The 24,176-nt window shown below is 38.0% G+C and overlaps 1 protein-coding gene across 2 annotated transcripts in view; it reads right to left on the reverse strand.

Moving 5' to 3' along the window:
• pdgfrb (platelet-derived growth factor receptor, beta polypeptide) overlaps nt 1–24,176 on the reverse strand; it is a 116,017-nt gene that overhangs the window by 31,935 nt on the left and 59,906 nt on the right. Inside the window, exons 11-18 of one of the 2 annotated variants that reach the window (XM_061902131.1) lie at nt 21,768–21,862; nt 21,556–21,688; nt 20,076–20,180; nt 16,894–17,004; nt 7,861–8,017; nt 7,595–7,764; nt 5,893–6,005; nt 5,644–5,766 (exon numbers count right to left, since the gene is read on the reverse strand). In XM_061902131.1, the coding sequence (XP_061758115.1) occupies nt 5,644–5,766; nt 5,893–6,005; nt 7,595–7,764; nt 7,861–8,017; nt 16,894–17,004; nt 20,076–20,180; nt 21,556–21,688; nt 21,768–21,862 (1,007 nt within the window). The remainder of the gene's footprint in view (nt 1–5,643; nt 5,767–5,892; nt 6,006–7,594; nt 7,765–7,860; nt 8,018–16,893; nt 17,005–20,075; nt 20,181–21,555; nt 21,689–21,767; nt 21,863–24,176) is intronic. The other variant, XM_061902132.1, reaches the window with a different exon arrangement.

Below are 24,176 nucleotides of genomic sequence, written 5' to 3' on the forward strand. Positions count from 1 at the left end.
CACACACAAAGAAGTTGTAGACTTGTGTGTTTTTCCAAGTTTTCATCTGTGTTTTCGTGTAGAGAGACGCCTGAAACACCAGATAGTTTGACATGTCTGGGAACTCCACTGACGGATGATCCTTGATATCATTTGACAAATCTTTTTTTTGATGAAGTCATGGGGTCTTTTCCATTGCATATAGGGCTGCGAATCTTTGGGTGTCCCACGATTCGATTCGATATCGATTCTTGGGGTCGCGATTCGATAATATATCGATTTTTTGTCGATTCAACGCAATTCTCGATTCAAAAGCGATATTTTTCCGATTCAAAAGAATTGTGTATTCATTCAATACATAGATTTCAGCAGGATCTACCCCAGTCTGCTGACATGCTAGCAGAGTAGTAGATTTTTGTAAAAAGCTTTTATAATTGTAAAGGACAATGTTTTATCAACTGATTGCAATAATGTCATTTTTTTAACTATTAAAGGAAGCAAAAATAAGACTTATTTTATCTTTGTGAAAACATTGGACACAGTGTGTTGTCCAGCTTATGAGATGCCATGCAAGTGTAAGCCACTGTGACACTATTGTTCTTTTTGATTATTTTTATAAATGTCTAATGATAATGTCAATGAGGGATTTTTAATCACTGCTATGCTGAAATGATAACTAATATTGATACTGTTGTTGATAATATTCACTACTTTTGCTTTGTTCTGTGTGGTGTTTGTGTCTCCTCTCAATTGTTCTGTTTATTGCAGTTCTGAGTGTTGTTGCTGGGTCAGGTTTGCTTTTGGAATTGGATTGCATTGTTATGGTATTGCTGTGTAGTGGTTTGTTGGATTGATAAAATAATAAATAAAATCGATTTAAAAAAAATGAGAATCGATTCTGAATCGCACAATGTATTCGAATCGATGTTTTCCCACACCCCTAATTGCATAGTTAGAGTTTTTGCTCGTATCTACTTCCTTCAGGAAGATCTAGGCCCCTTGCATACCCAGAGAGTTTGCACGCGGCTTGCTACACAACAGCCTTCTGATATTAGAAATAATATGTTGCATTAAGTTTCCCCCACTAATTCTCACGTGTTTCTCTCTCAGTCTGGGCTCTGGCATAGTTGCACATGTGTCATGAGCTCCAGTGTGATTGCCAAGTAGACCGAGGGCACGATAACAAGGAAACCATGTGTAGAAAAGACAAACTACTCACCAGAGCTTTCGTATCTTGTTTCATTGTGGGGGCAAAAAAGCAAGCAACCGCAAACTCAAAAACAAGCCACAATCCGCGATAAGTAGGAACTTGGGTGATAACTTAGCTCTTGTGGAAAGAGTTAACTGCCAGGACTTCAAAGCTAAACTTGCCATTCATTAAGCAGCTCAGGCTTGTCAATCGATCACAACTGGACTGTTTGGTTTGACTTAGAAGATGTTTCGCCCCTCATCCAAGTCGGCTTCATCAGTTTGTGCTCATAGACTTAGATTGGACCCGTGTGGCGCGGTTTGGAGAGTGGCTGTGGCAGCAACCTGAGGGGTTCCTGGTTCAATCCCCACCTTCTTTAAAGGCCTACTGAAAGCCACTACTAGCCTCCACGCAGTCTGATAGTTTATATATCAATGATGAAATATTAACATTGCAACACATGACAATACGCCCGCTTTAGTTTAATAAATTACAATTTTACATTTCCTGCGGAGTTTCTTGTTGAAAACGTCGCGGAAAGATGACGCGTATGATGACGTGTGTTTGTGACGTCTCGGGTTGGAGGCGACATATTAGCCAGCACCACACACGGCTAAAAGTCGTCTCTTTTCATCGCATAATTACACAGTATTTTGGACATCTGTGTTGCTGAATCTTTTTCAATTTGTTCAATTAATAGTGGAGACTATAAAGAAGAATGCTGTTTGTGTTAAAGCGGTGGATTGCAGCTGTCTTTAGCAACACAAACACAGACGGTGTTTCTTTGTTTGTTGTGAAGCTTTAACACATTTGGATGGGAAAATTGTGATGTATATATCTTACCGGAGACATCAATGGATTATTCGTCCTCCTGCAGTAGCTGTCAAAAAAGGCAGCTGTGAGTTTGGCTCCTCTCAGAGACACTGGCGTGTTCACCGCAGCCATCCGACCTCGAGGTATGACTTTACAATCTCACTAAAACACTATTTAAACAATAAGCAGATAAGGGATCTTCCAGAATTATCCTAGTAAATGTGTCTAATTACATCTGAAACGCTCACACTGCCGCCGCCCGGAGCCGTCGCTTTTTTTTATTTTATTATTATTTTTCTAGTCCTTCACTATCAATATCCTCAGCCACGAATCTTTCATCCTCGCTCAAATAAATAGGAAAATTGTTGTTTTCTCTGTCCGAATAGCTCTTTTTGTTGGAGGCTCCCATTATAAACAATGTGAGGATGTGTCCTTGGGCAAGACCCTTTACCCACCTGCTCCCAGTGCCACCCACACTGGTTTAAATGTAACTTAGATATTGGGTTTCACTATGTAAAGCGCTTTGAGTCACTAGAGAAAAGCGCTATATAAATGCAATTCACTTCACTTCACTTTAAGTCTCACCTTAAAACTCATTGGTATTCACTAGCCTTTAAATAGACCTCCTTTTTAGACCAGTTGATCTGCCCTTTCTTTTCTTTTTCTCCTGTGTCCCACTCTCCCTTGTGGAGGGGGTCTGGTTCGATGGCCATGGATGAAGTACTGGCTGTCCATAGTCGGGACCCAGGATGGATCGTTTGCTTGTGTATCGGCTGGGGACGTCTCTGCGCTGCTGATCAGCCTCCGCTTGGGATGGTTTCCTGTTGGCTCCACTATGAACTGAACTCTCGCGGCTGTGTTGGAGCCACTATGGAATGAACTTTTACAGTATCATGTTAGACCCGTTTCCATTGCGTTCGGTCCCCTAGGGGGGACATATGCGGTCCTCTCCAAGGTTTCTCATAGTCATCATTGTCACTGTCACAGACGTCCCACATGGGTGAGTTTTTCCTTGCCCTTATGTGGGCTCTACCGAGGATGTCGTTGTGGTTTGTGCAGCCCTTTGAGACACTTGTGATTTAGGGCTGTATAAATAAACATTGATTGATTGATTCTACCAACCTCGTCATGTGGGTTGTGTCCTTGAGCAAGACACTTCACCCTTGCTCCTGATGGGTGCTGGTTAGCGCCTTGCATGGCAGCTCCCTCCATCAGTGTGTGAATGTGTGTGTGAATGTGGAAGTAGTGTCAAAGCGCTTTGAGAACCTTGAAGGTGGAAAAGCGTTATACAAGTACAACCCATTTACCATAACCCATATTGGTCAGCTCTAGTCTAGCGGCTGGTGCTAAAAGCCCAAATATTTATACTCCAACACCAGGAGGGTGTGCCTGGGCAAGGATGGTTTCGCCCTATCATAGTGAGAAAAACAACTGTTTTGATGCAAACGAGCAATCCTAACTGTCGAAGCCAGTGACAGTCATTGAAGTGTAATTTCCTCTGGTTAGCACTGAGGTACTGAGTGAGAGAACGATGGCTGTGGATTGACCAGCACCAGTCTAAAATAGTCGGAGGCCAAGTGTCTTCTACGACCAACCAAACAGTCCAGTTGCGATCCATTGAATGCCCCGAGATGACAAGGACCTGGATGTATGAGAACATTCATAGATCTCTAATACAAACCCCGTTTCCATATGAGTTGGGAAAAGGTGTTAGATGTAAATATAAACAGAATACAATGATTTGCAAATCCTTTTCAAGCCATATTCAGTTGAATATGCTACAAAGACAACATATTTCATGTTCAAACTCATAAACATTTTTTTTTTGGGCAAATAATCATTAACTTTAGAATTTGATGCCAGCAACACGTGACAAAGAAGTTGGGAAAGGTGGCAATAAATATCGATAAAGTTGAGGAATGCTGATCAAACACTTATTTGGAACATCCCACAGGTGTGCAGGCTAATTGGGAACAGGTGGGTGCCATGATTGGCTATAAAAACAGCTTCCATGAAATGCTAAGTAATTCACAAACAAGGATGGGGTGAGGGTCACCACTTTGTAAGCAAATTGTCAAACAGTTTTAGAACAACATTTCTCAACGAGCTATTGCAAGGAATTTAGGGATTTTACCATCTACGGTCCGTAAAATCATCAAAAGGTTCAAAGAATCTGGAGATATCACTGCACGTAAGCGATGATATTATGGACCTTTGATCCCTCAGGCGGTACTGCATCAAAAACCGACATCAGTGTGTAAAGGATATCACCACATGGGCTCAGGAACACTTCATAAAACCACTGTCAGTAACTACAGTTGGTTGCTACATCTGTAAGTGCAAGTTAAAACTCTACTATGCAAAGCAAAACCCAATTATCAACAGAACCCAGAAACGCCGCCCGCTTTGCTGGGCCCGAGCTCATCTAAGACGGACTGATGCAAAGTGGAAAAGTGTCCCGTGGTCTGACGAGTCCACATTTCCAATTATATTTGGAAACTGTTGACGTGGTGTCCTCCATAACAAAGAGGAAAATAACCATTCGGATTGTTATAGGCGCAAAGTGTAAAAGCCAGCATGTGTGATGGCATGGGGGTGTATTAGTGCCCAAGGCATGGGTAACTTACACATGTGTGATGGTATGGGGGTGTATTAGTGCCCAAGGCATGGGTAACTTACACATGTGTGATGGTATGGGGGTGTATTAGTGCCCAAGGCATGGGTAACTTACACATGTGTGATGGTATGGGGGTGTATTAGTGCCCAAGACATGGGTAACTTACACATGTGTGATGGTATGGGGGTGTATTAGTGCCCAAGACATGGGTAACTTACACATCTGTGATGGTATGGGGGTGTATTAGTGCCCAAGGCATGGGTAACTTACACATCTGTGAAGGCACCATTAATGCTGAAAGGTACATACAGCTTTTGGAGCAACATATGTTGTCATCCAAGCAACGTTATCATGGACGCCCCTGCTTATTTCAGCAAAACAATGCCAAGCCACGTGTTACAACAGCGTGGCTTCGTAGTAAAAGAGTGCGGGTACTTTCCTGGCGCGCCTACAGTTCAGGTCTGTCTCCCATTGAAAATGTGTGGCGGATTATGAAGCGTAAAATACGACAGCGGAGACCCCGGACTGTTGAAGGACTGAAGCTCTACATAAAACAAGAATGGGAAAGAATTCCAAAGAATTCCACTTTCAAAGCTTTATTGAGTGTTGTTAAAAGAAGAGGTGATGTAACACAGTGGTGAACATGCCCTTTCCCAACTACTTTGGCACGTGTTGCAGCCATGAAATTCTAAGTTTAATATTATTTGCAACAAAAAAAAAATAAAGTTTATGAGTTTGAACATGAAATATGTTGTCTTTGTAGCATATTCAACTGAATATGGCTTGAAAAGGATTTGCAAATCATTGTATTCTGTTTATATTTACATCTAACACAATTCCCCAACTCATATGGAAACGGGGTTTGTAGTTCTTGTGACTTAACAGAAGCTGAAACGGTGCCGCTTTTTCCACTGCTTAAGTATGGACTGAGGGTCACACAGGATGCATGTTAGCGGAGCGACAAAAAAAAGGTGCCATTTGTTAACAGATTATTATTGTGTTAACTTTGAGCGCCGTAGGTGTAATCACTGTGCCTCATACTCACACTGCCTTTAGAGATGTAGTTGGAATCATGCATGATGTCTCTGGCCAGTCCAAAGTCGCAGATCTTCACCAGTTTGCCCTCACAGATCAACACATTTCTGGCAGCGAGGTCCCGATGAACACACTGCATGAACAGATTGCAACAAAGCAAAATGACCTCTGCTGCCACATATTCCAACAGCAGTTGCCTTCATCTACCAGCAAACTAGCGTCTGCTGAAGCAAACACGAGTGTTTCTAACAACGCCTACATTCTTAGACGCGAGGAACTCCATCCCCTTGGCCACTTGGTAGCTGAAACCCAGCAGGTCGTCATAGGTGAGAGTGGACGAATCACTGATGACCAGGTCCAGTCGGCCTCCCACTAAAGAAGGTGAGAGGACACGCGTGAGGGTGCAAAGGAATCCTGGTTCCAAGGGCTGTGACTCAATGGGCAAAACATGATTTGATTCGTGGGGGTAACTATTCAGAATCACTTTTTTTTTAATAACATTGATTAACTAAATTCCTACATAAAATAGATAAACAGTGCAATTTCTATATTTGTATGTTTATTTGAAGGACAATGTGCAGTTACATTAAGAAGATGGCTGCACCAGATTTAGCACCATGCTTATTTCCGCCTGTAGTCCTTTAAATGGCGCATTTAACATCCACAATTAAAATTACGCAGGATTGAAAATAAACAATATTAAAATTACATAATTATAAGCAATTGAAAATACAAGTGATGGTATGTGAGTTACAAATCAGTGGGCGGCCAAGTTCCAGTATTTTAGCAGCTTCATTTCAAGTGCAGGAGTATATTAAGTGCAGCAGTTTTTATCAAAGTCCACATAACATTTTAAAGAAGTATTCAACACTTATCTTTTCTGAAGTAAATATGTACAGCTGATATAGGCATCTACAGTCTATCAATTATATGATTTGCCTGAGTGGCTGAACAGGACAGATTTAATTTTTAATGGATTTGAAAAAAAAAAAAGGAAATAATTAAAAAAATATATATATTTTTTTTAAAATAAAATTTAAATTTTTTTAAATAAAAAAAAATATTGTTTTAATATTTTTTGTAATAACATATATATGTATACATATATATATACATACAATTTCATATTTGTGTAATATATTTATATCTACAGTATATATATATACATATACATATATATATATAAATGTTATTACAAAAAATATTTAAATAATATTTTTTTTTATTTAACATTTATTTAAATTGTATTTTAAATTTTTTTTTTTTTTTTTAAATTGATTAAAGAATTTCTAAGTGCCGAAGTATATAAAGTGCAGCAGTTTTTATCAAAGTCTACAGAACCTATTAGAGAAGTATCCAAAACTTATCTTTTCTAATGTAAATATGTAAAGCTGATATGATCTACAGTCCATCAACGATATGATTTGCCCGAGTGGCTGAACAGGACAGATTTAATTTTTAATCGATTAAAAAAAAAAAATATATATATATATATATATATATATATATATATATATATATTTTTTTTTTTTAAATACAATTTTAAATTGTTTTAAATAAAAAAATAAGTGTATTTTTTGTAATAATATTTATATATATATATATAAATATACAAATATTATTAAAAAATATTTTAAAAATATTCATTTTTTTATTTAAAAAAAATTAAAATTGTATTTTAAAAAATACATTTTTTTTTTTTTTTTATTTATTAAGAATCGTTAAACATGAGAATCACAATTAATTTGAAAATCGTATTTTTTGTCACACCTAATGTTTCCTGATCACAAGACCAAATCCATCAATCACTGGATGAAATGACCAATTTCCAGTTGATTGGTTGAAACTAGCAGCTGTCACGGATGAATCTTGCTCCTTAGTGTCTTCCAGGAAGACGCAATGCGGTCGAACACTTGCCGGCAGTGAACATTATTTTTTTTCATGCAGGCTCCAAATCCTACCATGTTCCTGGTAGAGGTCCTGCTGGTAGGTGGACTCATATGGCGACGGTTGGATGTCAGCGTACTTGATGATGTCAATCTGCTCCTGCATGGGGACGTAGATGGAGGGCTCGTCTTTGCTCATGTCCATGTAGCCTCCGTCACTCTCGCTTCCGAAAGACACATAGCTGCTGGGCGTGTCAACAACAGCGACACAATGGTCAACTTTTCTTCTGTATAAGGGTCAGGTTTTAGCACTGTTCTAAAATGTCTTTTGTCCTTCTCACCCTTTGCCTTGACTGAGCGGGCTGCTTCCCCTGGAGATCAGGCTGACCCCGTCTTGGTTCTTCTCTGCAAAGTACTGCAAGAACGTGTGCTTGTTTCTGTGCAGGTAGTCCACCAAGTCGCCATAGCGACAGTACTCGGTCACCAGGTACAGAGGACCTGGTTAGTATGCAGGGGGGAAACTTTATGAAACATGTCAAAAGATATTGTATCCCATTGTGGGACCTCTGAGATTGATTTTAAATGTTACTATAAAACAAGACCTTCAATGTCTGTTGTGTTGATTATTTCCAATGGCTATGTCAATGTTATGCTAATACATCATGTACAGTGCATCCATCCAATTTTTTACAGCTTGTCCCTTTCGCGGTCGCGGGGTGTGCTGGTGTCTATCTCAGCTGCATTCAGGCGGAAGGCAGTGTACACCCTGGACAGGTCGCCACCTCTTCGCAGGGCCAACACAGATAGACAGACAACATTCACACACTAGGGACCATTTAGTGTTGCCAATCAACCTATCCCCAGGTGCATGTCTTTGGAGGTGGGAGGGGCCTATCCCCAGGTGCATGTCTTTGGAGGTGGGAGGGGCCTATCCCCAGGTGCATGTCTTTGGAGGTGGGAGGGGCCTATCCCCAGGTGCATGTCTTTGGAGGTGGGAGGGGCCTATCCCCAGGTGCATGTCTTTGGAGGTGGGAGGGGCCTATCCCCAGGTGCATGTCTTTGGAGGTGGGAGGGGCCTATTCCCAGGTGCATGTCTTTGGAGGTGGGAGGAAGCCGGAGTACCCGGAGGGAAGCCACACAGTCCCGTAAGTGTTTTTATTACACACTAAAAAACGTTGGGTTGAAAAAATAACCCAATTTTAACCCAACTGCTGGTTCAGAAAAGGAGTTATTTAAAAGTTAAAGTAACAATGATTGTCACACACAAACTAGGTGTGGCGAAATTATTCTCTGCATTTGAGCCATCACCCTTGATCACACCCTGGGAGGTGAGGGGAGCAGTGAGCAGCAGAGGTGGCTGCGCCCAGGAATCATTTTTGGTGATTTAACCCCCAATTCCAAGCCTTGATGCTGAGTGCCAAGCAGGGAGGTAACGGGTCCCATTTTTATAGTCTTTGGTATGACTCGGCCGGGATTTGAACTCACAACCTACCCATCTCAGAGCGAACACTCTAACCACTAGGCCACTGAGTAGGTACTAAAAAAACTAACCTGTAAAAAATGGAATATTCCACAAATTACATGGTCCATAGGAAGTTGCATCATTCAGATTCTCTCCAGGCCATGCAGACCCAAAAGTAGGTTTACTATGGATCTTTTTCTTGTATATTCCACGATATATCAGCTATGACTAAACAGAGGCGGGGTTTAATGATCAATCTATCAATCAATGTTTACTTATATAGCCCGAAATCACGGGTGTCTCAAAGGGCTGCACAAGCCACAACGACATCCTCGGCTCAGATCTCACATCAAGGCAAGGAAAAACTCAACCCAATGGGATGACAAAGAGAACCCTTGCAGATCTGGAGGATTCTAATGTGTTGTGTTTCGCTTTTACTTGGACTCAAATAAGGGGTTCATTTTTTCAACCCAACTTTTGTGTTGAAATATTTAACCATAAAATAGAGTTATGATAACTTAATGTTGGGTTATCCCCAACCTAACTATTGGGTTGAATTATTTAACCCAAAAGTTGAGTTAAGCTAACTCAACATTGGGTGATTATAAATGTTAATGAGAATAATCCATAATAAAATTCCCTTCAAGAAAAAAGTAACTTTTTAATAAGAAAAGCCTTTTACTCAAAAATGCGTTGCTCGTTGAAAGACAACCCTAAAATGGTTCATAATTTTGAAAACCCAGAAATTGAGTTAAAATGATACCCGTATACCCCAATAAATGGATTTCTATTCATAAAAATAACTCCAAAATGAACCCAACACTAGCAACTCATAAATTGGGTTATCAAAACAACCAGAGACCCTGAAAGGAACAAGCAGTAGGAAATTGATGGATGGATATTTATGGTAATAAAAAATGTTTTATTTCTTCCAAGAAGTTAATGTTCCTTGACTAAAATCCTTTTAAATGTAATTTTCAACATAATGCAGTCCTCGATGCTGCACAAGCTTCCATTCTCTTTTCATGAGGTAATGTCACTTTTTTTTTTTTATCCTTTGCATAAGATCCTTTACAATATTCATACACTGAAAAAAAAGTGATTGTAGGCTGGAAGATTAGAAGCTCAGATGATCCAATGGTTAAAAGAGGTGTAATAATACAGTATCTCAACTTAAGAGTGTTTTGATAAAAGAGTTGTCTCAGGGCTCATTGCTTTAAGTTGCAAGCAAAACTTGGAGTTACAAGCATCCCCACTATTAGTTGGCGTCGTAAATGCCCCAAAGAGCGCGGAAAAATCCCACCAAAACATCTGGTCTTACTCACTTGCATTAGCTTATAGCTAAAGATGGACATAACTTTGTTTACCAAGCATGGGAAGGAAGAAAGACAGTGTGAAGGACAGTGATGACAAGAAGAAATAAATCATCAAATACATGGCTGAATGTGACGCTAATTTGGAGACGCAGTTTGAGCGTATCACTGCGAGTCTGCACCATGCTAAAGCAGAATAAGTCTAACGCCAGCCAAGAATGTTAAAATAATATCTAAACAGTGGACATTTTATCCATGAAAATATTAAAAAGCTGCCAATGGTCTGTTTTATTTAGAAGCAGCTGGAAGGAGATACTGTAGAAGTCCACTCTCCAAGCTCAATGCTGCACCATAATATTACATTACTTTGTAAAACTACTGCAGTCGTTAGGATATATATATATATATATATATATATATATATATATATATATATATATATATATATATATATATATATATATATATATATATATATATATATATATAAGGGAACTTACAGATTCAAATCTACCAAGAACCCACCCACAGTCAAGGAATTAAAGGACTTTGAGAACGACATGCTCAAAATGATACAATCAGTCAAATTCAAGCCAGCCCGCAACTCATTCCTCACCAAGTACAACCCACCATTCAGCAAAAACGTCTCAATCAATATCGGCCACAAGTTCCTCACACTGATCGACAAACACTTCCCCAAAGGCAACACCCTAAGAAAAATATTCAACAAGAACAACATTAAATTGAGCTAGAGCTGTATGAATAACATGCAACAAATCATTTCAAACCACAACAAAGCAATTGCAAAAGGACTGCCTACCCCCAGACTAAACGACTCTGAAACCAATAAGGAATGTAACTGTCGCAAGAAACCTGATTGCCCTCTCAACGGAGGGTGCTTACAGACATCAGTCGTTTACCAAGCAAAGGTAACACGCAAGGACATTAACACATCCGACACGTACGTAGGATTAACCGAAGGAGCGTTCAAAACAAGATGGAATAATCACAACGCCTCCTTTAGAAACCAGACTTTGCGGAATTCTACAGAACTCAGCAAACACATTTGGAACCTCAAAGAAAATAATGTTGAATATTCAACAACATGGCAAATTCTTGCATCCAGCACACCTAACAACAGTGGTAATAAAAGATGCAACCTATGCTTGAAAGAGAAACTGTTTATTATATATCATCCAGATCTATCATCCCTCAACAAGCGCAGTGAAATCATTTCAACATGCCGCCACAGACGGAAACACCTCCTAGGTAACACATGAGCCAATCACCACACCCTACGCCTGCCTGTACCCACCCACTCTGTGCTCTATATAAACCATTGTATGTGAATGCTTCCATTAAAATCTCCTGATGATTGAGGGAACCCCTCATGAAACAGATCTGTAGAGATGAAGTAGTCTTGTGATTTTTCCCACACCTACATATGTATATATATATATATATATATATATATATATATATATATATATATATATATATATATATATATATATATATTATCCATCCATCCATCCATCCATTCACCATGAATTGATTAACGTGGACCCCGACTTAAACAAGTTGAAAAACTTATTGGGGTGTTACCATTTAGTGGTCAATTGTAGGGAATATGTACTGTACTGTGCAATCTACTAATAAAAGTTTCAATCAATCAATCAATCATTCAATTCCACCGCTTATTCCCTTTGGGGTCGCAGGGGGCGCTGGTGCCTATCTCAGCTACAATCGAGGTGTGTTTTTATTTTTTTAAATGCATTAATTTCAACTGGAGACATTGATTTGAGATACAAATATTTTGAGTTAAGATCTCACAGAACCAAATAAGTTTATCTCATCGACATGGCCGTGCTCCCCCTAGGCTTTATTTATTTATTTATTTATTTTTTTACATCGGAGCAGGTAAAACTAAGACGATAACACAAGTAACTGACATGTTAGCTAACGTATAAAAATGAGACGACAATGTTGACAGAAACAAAATCCTATCATATTTAATTCTGTCTTGCAGATGAGTGGGACAAGTTCGGAATATCTCCAATACTCTTTTAACGGCATATTTAAGAAAAAGGAGTGGGGTTTAGTTATGAAAGACATTCAACCCTAGACTAACTTCCTCCCCCCACCACATCACACCTCCCAGGATTATAAATAATCAAATGTAAATAAGCAAATGTATATACTTGTTCTTATGCTATGTGAACTGACTATGTTCTCTGCTGGCTGTACATATCCTAGCAAGTCAGACCTACACTGTTTCAATGTCTATTTCTCACATGATGCAATTGTTGATGACTGATCTTTAATATGACCAATGTATGAACCTGTAACTACTGCCTATTGGATTGATAGCAACATTCTTAGTATCAAGCAAAACCAGCGTGACATATCAAACAACAGAAGAATTAGTGATTATTACATTTTAACAGAAGTGTAGAGAGAACATGTTGAACAAAACACTGTCTTTAAAACGCTTGTTTTCTTTTTGTGTCATTGGTTTGCTTGAGTGCGGTTCACTTTTACGCCCTCGAAGGGGGCTTGAACGCATCATTGGTCAGCAAGCGCTTAAAGTTAAGTGAACTTTGTTGTTAATTTTATTTACTGAAATTAAGTGAGCCTATGGCTTTGCACTTTGTGTTTGTTTTATATATATATATAATAATAATAATAATGGATTAGATTTATATCGCTCTTTTCTATTGTTAGATACTCAAAGCACTCACAGAGAAGTGGGAAGCCATCATTCATTCACACAATGGTGGTGGTAAGTTACATCTGTAGCCACAGCTGCCCTGGGGTAGACTGACGGAAGCGTGGCTGCCAGTTTGCACCTACGCCCCCTCCGACCACCACCAATCATTCATTCATCATTCATTCACCAGTGTGAGCGGCACCGGGGGCAAAGGGTGAAGTGTCCTGCCCAAGGACACAACGGCAGCGATTTGGATGTCAATAGGTGGGAAGCGAACCTGCAACCCTCAGGTTTCTGGCACGGCCCCTCTACCCACTACCCTAATATATATATATATATATATATATATATATAGATATATACACATATATTGCATTCACGGCACATCTAGGCTGCGCACAAAATCGAATAAAAAGATAAGTGCATAACAGTGTGCACGCCTGCCGTCGCTCACATGTGCGCCACTGAATGCTCAAGGAGTTTTGGCGTTTGCTCACACATATGAAAAATTGTAGGGAAAATTGATTGCATTCTATTTTACTTACTTTGAATTTACAACCCCTTGGCGCTGTTTTGTACTGTTTTTGTACTTACTTTGATTATTTTTTCTCAACTGTTTGTAAATGTTGAAATATAGAAATAGAGGTTTATAAAATAAATTAAAAAAACAAAAAATACTTTGTTGTCATTTGGCGGTGTGCGTCAATACAGAGTGAGTTACTTTATATACACTTTAATATCATGTGCTATGTGCTTAAAACTGTATTGCAACTCATTTTGTCTGTTTTATTGTGAAGTGAAGTGATTTATATTTATATTGCGCTTCTCTCTAGTGACTCAAAGCGCTTTACATAGTGAAACCCAATATCTAAATTACATTTTAAGCAGTGTGGGTGGCACTGGGAGCAGGTGGGTAAAGTGTCTTGCCCAAGGACACGACGGCAGTGACTAGGATGGCGGTAGTGGGAATCGAACCTGCAACCCCCAAGTTGCTGGCACGGCCACTCTACCAACCGAGCTATACCGCACCCAGCTGAATATCATACCCTGGTTGGGGCCTGTTTGTTTTTAATTTACAATTATTGTTGTGATGCTATTTACATTCTATTAATCATTACATTACTTAGGGCTGGGGTGTTCAAATTCAGTTTTTTATATCTTAAGTAAATGATAAATGGGTTGTACTTGTATAGCGCTTTTCTACCTTCAAGGTACTCAAAGCGCTTTGACACTACTTCCACATTCACACACACATTCACACACTGATGGAGGGAGCTGCCATGCAAGGCGCCAACCAGGACCCATCAGGAGCAAGGGTGAAGTGTTTTGCTCAGGACACAACGGACGTGACGAGGTTGGTACTAGGTGGGATTTGAACCAGGGACCCTTGGGTTGCGCACGGCCACTCTTCCACTGCGCCACGCCGGTCCTTTAATGTAATTAAAATATATTGCATACAATCTGTAACGCTTGTTTTCTTTTTGTGCACATGTTAGAACAGAAAGTGAGCAGATATTAACAGTAAAAGAGCAAGTAGATTAACAATCCATCATAATTTAAAATAGTAAAATGATAAATGACAAAATATGTTACTGCTTGAAGTGCGAGGTTTGCGGACACAACTGCGGAGTCCGTGGATAAACCGCGGGTCGTGTGGGTGACATGACGAAAAAAATTGATTTTAAATAGATTCGGGCGGGTGGCGGTTGAACCAATTCGGAAATATATATACAAAGTTAAATGTTGTTACCCACATATGAAAAACGAGCAGCACTCTTTGAAACAGTCAATTATTCATCAGGCACTGCAGCACAACACAACAGAAGAAGAAGAAAAAAAGAAAAAGATGGCAGGGGGAAAGAAGGCCAATCATTCCCACGACTACAACACCTTGCCAAGAGCATCCTATGCGTCCTTGCAACATGTGATGCAAGTGAGCGCTCTTTCAGCACAGCAGGGCCCATTTTAGAGGCCAGGTGCTCTCGCCTGAATCCTGGCACTGTAGATGCCATTTTATTCCTGCATAGTGCTAACAAAAACAAAAGTAAGTAGACATACGGTTGGATATGTTAAACAAATTAGTCTACGTTACCTAGGCTGTAGCAAATAAGCCCATGTCTAACCTATGTTGAGTTCGGTCAGCTGAATCATTTTCATGGGCGCACTACAATGCAAAGGAATTAAGGCAATTGCGTTGTTTATTGTGGTTTTTTTTTATTCAAGATATACTACTGTGTGTTAATTATTTGGCCTCGCTTTCAAGTGAAGCTCATCTCTGATTGGCTACAATGTAAGACTATTTAGCCTGCTTTGTTTGTCGCAACCGTCTATTTGTATTATAATACAAGTTTGATGATAAAGTGCAGTCTGATGGCTTTGATTTCCCCCCTTCAGCTCTTTGCCTTGGCCAATAACTTGCAAGTAATTTATTATCATTATTTATTTAATTTATTTTTGTTGAAATAGGGATGACATACATATGTTATTATATAATTTAAGTTTGTGCGCGTGATTGACAGCCAAAGGTTTACGAGGCACATTTTTTATTTATTTTTTTATTTCAACTTAAAAACCTATGAGCTTATGGCTATGCCTACAACATAGGTGATGTATTTATCTTTATTTTCCTGCCTGTCGTTGACAATACAGATTGTCTGATATTTTGTCATGTCTGCAGATCAATCAATAAAGGTTCATCTTTGTCGCAAAATTGTTCACTGTGCACCCTGCCCTCGTCCCTATTTGAGCATTAAAACGTTAACAAGTAAATATTCATTGAAATAAATTCAGAACATTTCTTTTACCTAACAAAAATATAGGCCTTGTCTTTCTAAAGCATTTTTTTAACTTCTTAATAGCATTGTTCTGCTTGCTGCAACTGCACACACAAAGTGTGAGGAACACACTCCTGATCTGAGGGCATTGGCAACAATAGTCAACACTTTCTTAATGGAAATAACAATAATACTATAATAATGAGAAATAATATTATCACACATTAATATCTCTTGGCCACTAATGCGTGGCCAAGAGATATTAATGCATGGCACCCATTGAATGTCTCTGCTGCATTAGATCAGTCTCCTTTCTTTAACAGGCAAAAGCTTTCTAACCTCACTAATGCCTTGCATCCTCTATATTAGATATCTAACAACGGGCGGGTGTGCTTTGGATAAAATGTTGGTTCGGGTGGATGGCGGGTGCATGACGACTTTTGTGGTGCGGTTGGGGATGAAATAATTGCCTATCCAGGCATCTCTAGTCACTGCATATGTCTGCAGACAAATTATTGGCCTTTGTTTGCTGACTTACAACTAAAAGAAGTTGCCTAAAATGTTCAGTCTTTTATTTAATGACAAAATTCCTACTTAACTGCGATAAGAAACGTATGTTTAAGTATCATATGATTTTTTTTTTAAAATAAAGCCAATAATAAAAATGTGTGGTCCCATTTATTATGAAAAGTGTCTAATAATGTTTTGGTACCGGTACCAAAATATTGGTATCGGGACAACCCTACTAGGAACCTTTAAGATGTACCCTATTTTTCGGAGTATAAGTCGCACCTGCCGAAAATGCATAATAAAGAAGAAAAAAATACATATATAAGTCGCTCCGGAGTATAAGTCGCATTTTTTGGAGAAATTTATTTGAATAGACATTTGAAAGGCAATTTTAAATAAATAAGAAAATTGTGAACAACAGGCTGAATAAGTGAAAATCATGAAATCTTATAGTCTCTTACGTGAATGAGATAAATAATAGTATTTGATATTTTACGGTAATGTGTTAATCATTTCACACATAAGTCGCACCCCCGGGGCAAACTATGAAAAAAACTGCGACTTCTAGTCCGAAAAACACGGTACTGTATAATGATGATGCCCACCGTGTTTGGTGCAGGCTCCCAGGAGGTTGACAATGTTGAGGTGAGGACCCAGGTGACTCATAATCTTCAGCTCGGACATCAGCGCTTGTGTCTCACTCCTTCTGGCTGTCGCTGGATGAAGACAAAGCGAGAGGGGGATGCTTCAGACTTTAGAAGAGGAGAGTGAAAGCAGACGGTGCATCCTTGTCAGGCAGTTTGGTGGAGAATCAAAGCGGGCCGGTAAGCTGACTAAAACTCATTTGGGTGAGGCTGTTTAGTTCTCCTGGTCAGACGACATCAGCTTAATTGGATTTAACAGCTCTGCAGGTGGGACAGGTGGGCCTCGCTACATACAAACCTGGACATCAGACCTGGGAAAAATACGGCCTGCGGGACACATGCGGCACGTTAAGATTTTCCATCCGGCCCACTGGAGTTCTACATGATTTTTTTTAGACCTTTAACAGCAAAACTGTAGCCACCATTATGATGTGCAGTGCTGTTTTTAAATGACTGAATAAATCTGGGGTGTCCAAACTTTTTGCACTGTGGGCCGCACACAGAAACATTAAAGCATGCGGGGCCCATTTTTATATTTTTCATTTTCAAACCATAACAAAATATATGGATTTTTTATTTATTTTACCTTTAGAGATCTCGGGAACCATGAAGGGTCTCAATCATTAAAATGTAAAAAATGAGTCAAATTATTTTTATTTTTATTATTATTATTTAACGCTTACAGTAAATCTCTATATCAACTTCAAGTTGAAATAAAGTAATAAAAAATAATAAAAAAAGGTTTTATGGCTTTTCTGTCAAAAACAACTTTGTTTTTTAGTAATTAGAGCACTAAAAGATTAGAAATGCAGGACAATTGATTTTAATTCTTTAATATTTTTGAGTAATCACAGTGAAAAGCTAAATAAAAAAACACTAAATGTATATAGGATCCAAAAGGTGCCCCACTCATAAAGCGATACATTTTTATTAGGTTTTTCTTTTACTTTCAAAACTTCAGTTACGAGATCAACTTCAGATATATCTGTCGATTTTACGTTTGAACTATTATTTTGTTTGTTTTATGCGCTTTTGTCAAAGAAAACTTTGCTGTTTTTATATGGCAACTACACAATATATGCAATATTTACCACATAAAACATGTTAAAGTGAAATATTTGAAGTAATTGGAGCCTTGAAAATAATTCATTATAACATGGATTTTCAATGGCAAAAAAAAGGAAAATAAAGAAAGACAAAAAAAAAAAAAAAACACTGCGATGAGGTGGCGACTTGTCCAGGGTGTACCCCGCCTTCCGCCCGATTGTAGCTGAGATAGGCGCCAGCGCCCACCGCGACCCCAAATAGGGAATAAGCGGTAGAAAATGGATGGATGGGATGGAAAAAAAAAAAAAAAAAAAACTTGCATGGCAGCTTTGTGTCAACATTGCAACTTTTTCTCATTAGATTTCACCTCATTCCACTTGTTTTTATTGTTTTTTGTTATTTTCGCAATAGCATTTCCAGAATGTGTGGCGGGCCGGTAAACAATTAGCAGCAGGCCACACTCTGGACACCCCTGGAATAAATGGTCTTGAACTATAGAAAGTAACTCAATGGTCGGAATCTGCGCTTTTCGGTGTTCTAGGAGTTATTACTGTAATTTACGTCACAGCAGCTCGGACGAGGAACAAAGCAGAGTGGGCGGGGTTTGTTTTTAGAACAGCCTGCCTGAACGCGTGTGTCAGAAATAGATGCGGAAGCTGATTTTTTACATGATAATGTATCAGATTGTAGAAATTGTGACGTTTGGCATTAGTGCTCCTGAATAAAAAGGGATCCAAACACACATACTGTACAGCAGGGGTTTTACAGCTAAATGTGTTTATATGAATATATACTCTACACCAGGGGTCACCAACGCCAGGTAGCCCGGAAGGACCAGATGAGTCTTCCCCTGGCCTGTTCTAAAAATAGCTCAAATAGCAGCACTTACCAGTGAGCTGCAAGCTGGTCTCGCTTTGCTGGACATTTTTAATTCTAAGAGAAACAAAACTCAAATAGAATTTGAAAATCCAAGAAAATATTTTAAAGACTCGGTCTTCACATGTTTAAATAAATTCATTTATTTTTTTACTTTGCTTCTTATAACTTTCAGAAAGACAATTTTAGATAAAAAATACAACCTTAAAAATGATTTTAGAATTTTTAAAAACATACCTTTTAAATTCCATCCTCTTCTTTCCTGACAATTTAAATCAATGTTCAAGTAAATTTTTTTTTTTTAATGTAAAGAATAATAAATAAATTTTTATTTAATTCTTCATTTTAGCTTCTGTTTTTCCAACGAAGAACATTTGTGAAATATTTCTTCAAACTTATGAATAAAATTCGAAAAAAATATTCCGGCAACTCTAGAAAATCTGTAGAATCAAATTTAAATCTTATTTCAAAGTCTTTTGAATTTCTTTTAAAATTGTTGTTCTGGAAAATCTAGAAGAAATATTGATTTGTCTTTGTAAGAAATATAGCTTGGTCCAATTTGTTATTTATTCTAACAAAGTGCAGATTGGATTTTAACCTATTTAAAACATGTCATGAAATTCTTAAAGTTAATCTTAATCTGGAAAATTACAAATGATGTTCCATAAATTATTTTTACGATTTTTTCAAAAAGATTCGAAATAGATGGTTTTTCTCTTCTTTTTTTCGGGTGAATTTTGAATTTTAAAGAGTCGAAATTGAAGATAAACTATGTTTCAAAATAAAATTTCCATTTTTTTCCTGTTTTCTCCTCTTTTAAACCGTTCAATGAAGTGTTTTTTTCATAATTTATTCTTTACAAAAAAACCTTCCGTAGAAGGAAAAAAAAAATGTACGACGGAATGACAGACAGAAATACCCATTTATTTATACATATATATATATATATACATATATATATATATATAATTATTAAAGGTAAATTGAGCAAATTGGCTATTTCTGGCAATTTATTGAAGTGTGTATCAAACTGGTAGCCCTTGGCATGAATCAGTACCCAAGAAGTAGCTCTTGCTTTCAAAAAGGTTGCTGACCCCTGGTCTACACAAACATACACCTTGGACCCCCAGACACATTTTTTTCTCTCAATGTGGCCCCACCGAGTCAAATATTTGCCCAGTGTTGGTGTACATAAATCTTTTAGTTGTGTCTTGTCTTACATTTCAGCATTTTCACCGCCACTTTCGTGCTGGACTGGGAATGAGCGAGACCGTACGCTGTTGCTTCAACCACTCTGCCAAAGGCCCCTGATCCAAGAGTGCGGCCTGAAACACACAAACAAAGCGACCAAGAACATTAAAGGCAGATAAAGTCATCAACGCGTTGTTACTCTACTATCATCATGTTTTACTGTTTATTCAATGTTTATTATTATTATTATGTTATAAAATGACACGTCGTTTAATGCTTATGTATGATTTATATTATAAAACAAAGTAAACCTGGTTTATTCAGCAAAAATAGGAAATATGTTAACATAATATGTAATTATTAATGTTTATAGTTTTATATAAAAATAAGAAGCAACATAATTAATATTGTTGTGGTTGTTTTTCCTGTGTCGGGTTCCCTTTGATTACATTTTAAGCTACTTTTCAAAATAAAAGTCCAATTTAAAAGTATAAAAACATATTGTATTTAAAAACAACATAATTATATATACTTATTTGTATAGTTTTAGTAAAAAGTATTATTTTATACATGATGTATGTATTATTTATATTATGATTGTATATTTTAACATGGAACATATTTTTTATTTGGCCCCTAAATTTACTAAAGTGACAATAACAAAAAGTCAGAAAAATGTTATTCATATACAAAAAATATGATATTTTAAAACATATTTTTACATATTTATTTGTATTGTTTTAGTGCACATTTATTTTGCACATGTATTTAAAATATGTAAAAATATTTTACAGTAGAAAATATTTAATAGAATTCTGGCAAATAAGCAAAATATACTGTAAAAAAAAAGGTTGTTGCTGTTTATCATTTATTTATTTATCTTTATATCTAAAATTAAAAAAAAAGTGCAAATCTTTTATTTTATGTGCTTATTTATGTATTATATTGTATAGATTTATAAATGTAATTCCATACATATATGTAATAGTTACATTATGTCCTGCTGTGGTTAAGGTTAATTAAACAGTAATGGAAATGAGAATGTTTGTCTTTTTTAGTATAAGCAAGGTCCATTGTAGCTTTAATAAAAAGGCAATTTCATTGAATTTATATTAAAATTTGTAACTCTTTCTGTGTGGAGTTTGCATGTTCTCCCCGTGAATGCGTGGGTTCCCTCCGGGTACTCCGGCTTCCTCCCACCTCCAAAGACATGCACCTGGGGATAGGTTGATTGGCAACACTAAATTGGCCCGAATGTGAGTGTGAATGTTGTCTGTCTATCTGTGTTGGCCCTGCGATGAGGTGGCGACTTGTCCAGGGTGTACCCCGCCTACAGCTGCAGGCTAGGATAGGCTCCAGGGCGCACCGTGACCCCGAAAGGGACAAGCGGTAGAAAATGTATGGATGGATGGAATAACAGACAATAATAGCAGCACACTCGGGTCAACTTCCCTTGTCCAAAGCAATGTCACATGACCTGTCAGACTCCGCCTCTCCACGTGGACTCACCCAGCACCAGGTTGTCTCGGGGCATTTCCCAGGTGAGGTCATAGGGCAAGTGGATGGGGTCTACATAAATGTACTCATGGCCATCCTGGCTCACGGACTCGATCACCTTCCATCGGATCTCATAGCGAGGTTTCTGACAAGGCACAACGCAGCTTGCTGAGTGCGGGGACATGTGACCTTTGAACAGGAAGTGTTTGAGTATGTCATGGTACCTTCCTCCACACGGCGATGAGGATGATGATGGACAGGATGATGATGACCACCAAGGCGAGAACGGCAGCCAACACTGCCACCTGGGAGAAGAGTGCTGCAACAGGACACAATTTCAACTTCAATAATGCCTCTCAAACTTTTTACACTAAGTACAACCTCAAAAATACTTCATTTTGCAAGTACTTCTGCTTTACTTGTACAAACAGGAAATTGGTAATAAGAGGGAAAACATTATTCTTTTTTATTAGGTTAAACATTTGTATTTGTGCTATGTATGTATGACTTTAATATTCCCTGTCCTTTGAGAATCAATGCTTGCAGTAAGAGTAATGAGTATTATTTATGTTTTTAAAGACCTACTGAAAGCCACTACTAGCGACCACGCAGTCTGATAGTTTATATATCAATGATGAAATATTAACATTGCAACACATGACAATACGGCCTTTTTAGTTTACTAAATTGCAATTTTAAATTTCCTGCGGAGTGTCCTGTTGAAAATGTCGCGGAATGATGACGCTTATGTTGACGCGTGCTTGTGACGTTATTGGTTGGAGCGGACATATTATTCCAGCACCACTCACAGCTAAAAGTCGTCCGATTTAATCGCATAATTACACAGTATTCTGGACATCTGTGTTGCTGAATCTTTTGCAATTTGTTCAATTAATAATGGAGACGTCAAAGAAGAAAGATGTTGGTGGAAAGCGGTGTATTACAGCTGCCTTTAGCAACACAAACCCAGCCGGTGTTTCTTTGTTTTTTGTGAAGCTTTAATATGGAACAGAGCGGTCAAGCGAACATGTTTCTTTACCACATGTCAACCGGCAGGTTTCGGTGAGAAAATTGTGGTAATAAGTCGGCTCTTACCGGAGACATGAGCGGAGCTTAAGTCCTCCTGCAGTTGTCAAAGAGGCAGCTGCGACTTTCTTGGCTCGTCCATGGCTTCCATCAGAGACACTGGCAGTCACCACACCCCTCCGACTTTCAGGTATGATTTTATAATCTCACTAAAATACTAGTAACACAATAAGCAGATAAGGGATTTTCCAGAAATATTCTAGTAAATGTGTCTAATAACATCTGAATCGCTCCCACTGCTCTCATCTTTAATTTTTTCCTAGTCTTTCACTCTCACTTTCCTCATCTACGAATCTTTCATCCTCGCTCAAATTAATGGGGAAATCGTCGTTTTCTTGGTTCGAATCGCTCTCGCTGCTGGTGGCCATGATTGTAAACAATGTTCAGATGTGAGGAGCTCCACAACCCGTGATGTCACGCGCACATCGTCTGCTACTTCCGGTACAGGCAAGGCTTTTTTATTAGAAACCAAAAGTTGCAAACTTTATCGTGGATGTTCTCTACTAAATCATTTCAGCAAAAATATGGCAATATCAGGAAATGATGAAGTATGACACATAGAATGGAGCTGCTATCCCCCTTTAAATAAGAACATCTCATTTCAGTAGGCCTTTAAATTCCTGTATTGAAAATATTACGTGTTCCTGAATTGGAGTCCTTGTCCTTTGAGAATCAATGCTTGAAGAGTAATGAGTCTTATTTATGTCTTGAAGTACAACATACGGTGTTAGTGTCTATTGACGCTGCAAGCCACGCCTCCAAAAAATAAACCTTTCCCAAATCAATCTTTGTAAGTGGAACTTTTAGCTTTAAACTTGTTTAGCGCACACTCAATTTATTGCAGCAAAAGTTAGGGTAAGATACAACTAAGTGCACAAGCTTTCTTGTTTTGATGACATGTTTGGACAGCTGGATATGAATTAGGTAAATAGAAAGAAGAATGCTTGCATTAGCAGTGGCAATTAAGGCTTTGTTCCATTTTAGTGAGAGAGGTTCTTTCAATTTTACTTTGCAAGTGTATTGCTGAATTGTTTAATGCCAGTTTTAGTTTATGACTTAATTGTGTGCATTTTTTTAGACAATTGTTGCCATTGTAAGGTACAACCAAGCTTGGTTGTAAGGTACACCCAGCGACATGACATTTAGTAGTACCTCAACTTAGCGGGGCCATAACTTACGACCAGTTCAAGATAAGAAATTACTTTTATAAAGTAATTAATTATAGTGCTTACATTAGCAAAATAGAAATTATTCTTGAAGAAATTAAATTGATTACGGGGGGAAGTAGTTTGTATGTTACTTGGGGAAAAAAAATACAATTAAAATCTGGCTTTTGCAATTGAAAGATGTTTTATATAAGAGCAGAGTGTGTGGAGTCTCTGCTTTTAAAAGGCGGGGCCTGTTGCCAATATACCATAGATATACTGTATATATATATATTATACACAGATATATACACATACAAATACATGCATATATGCACGCACACAGACACACACACTCATATTCAGTATATATACAGTATTTATACATATATATATATGTAT

The sequence above is a fragment of the Nerophis ophidion genome, linkage group LG05, assembly GCF_033978795.1.
Source record: "Nerophis ophidion isolate RoL-2023_Sa linkage group LG05, RoL_Noph_v1.0, whole genome shotgun sequence".
In the NCBI taxonomy this organism is placed as follows: Eukaryota; Metazoa; Chordata; class Actinopteri; order Syngnathiformes; family Syngnathidae; genus Nerophis; species Nerophis ophidion.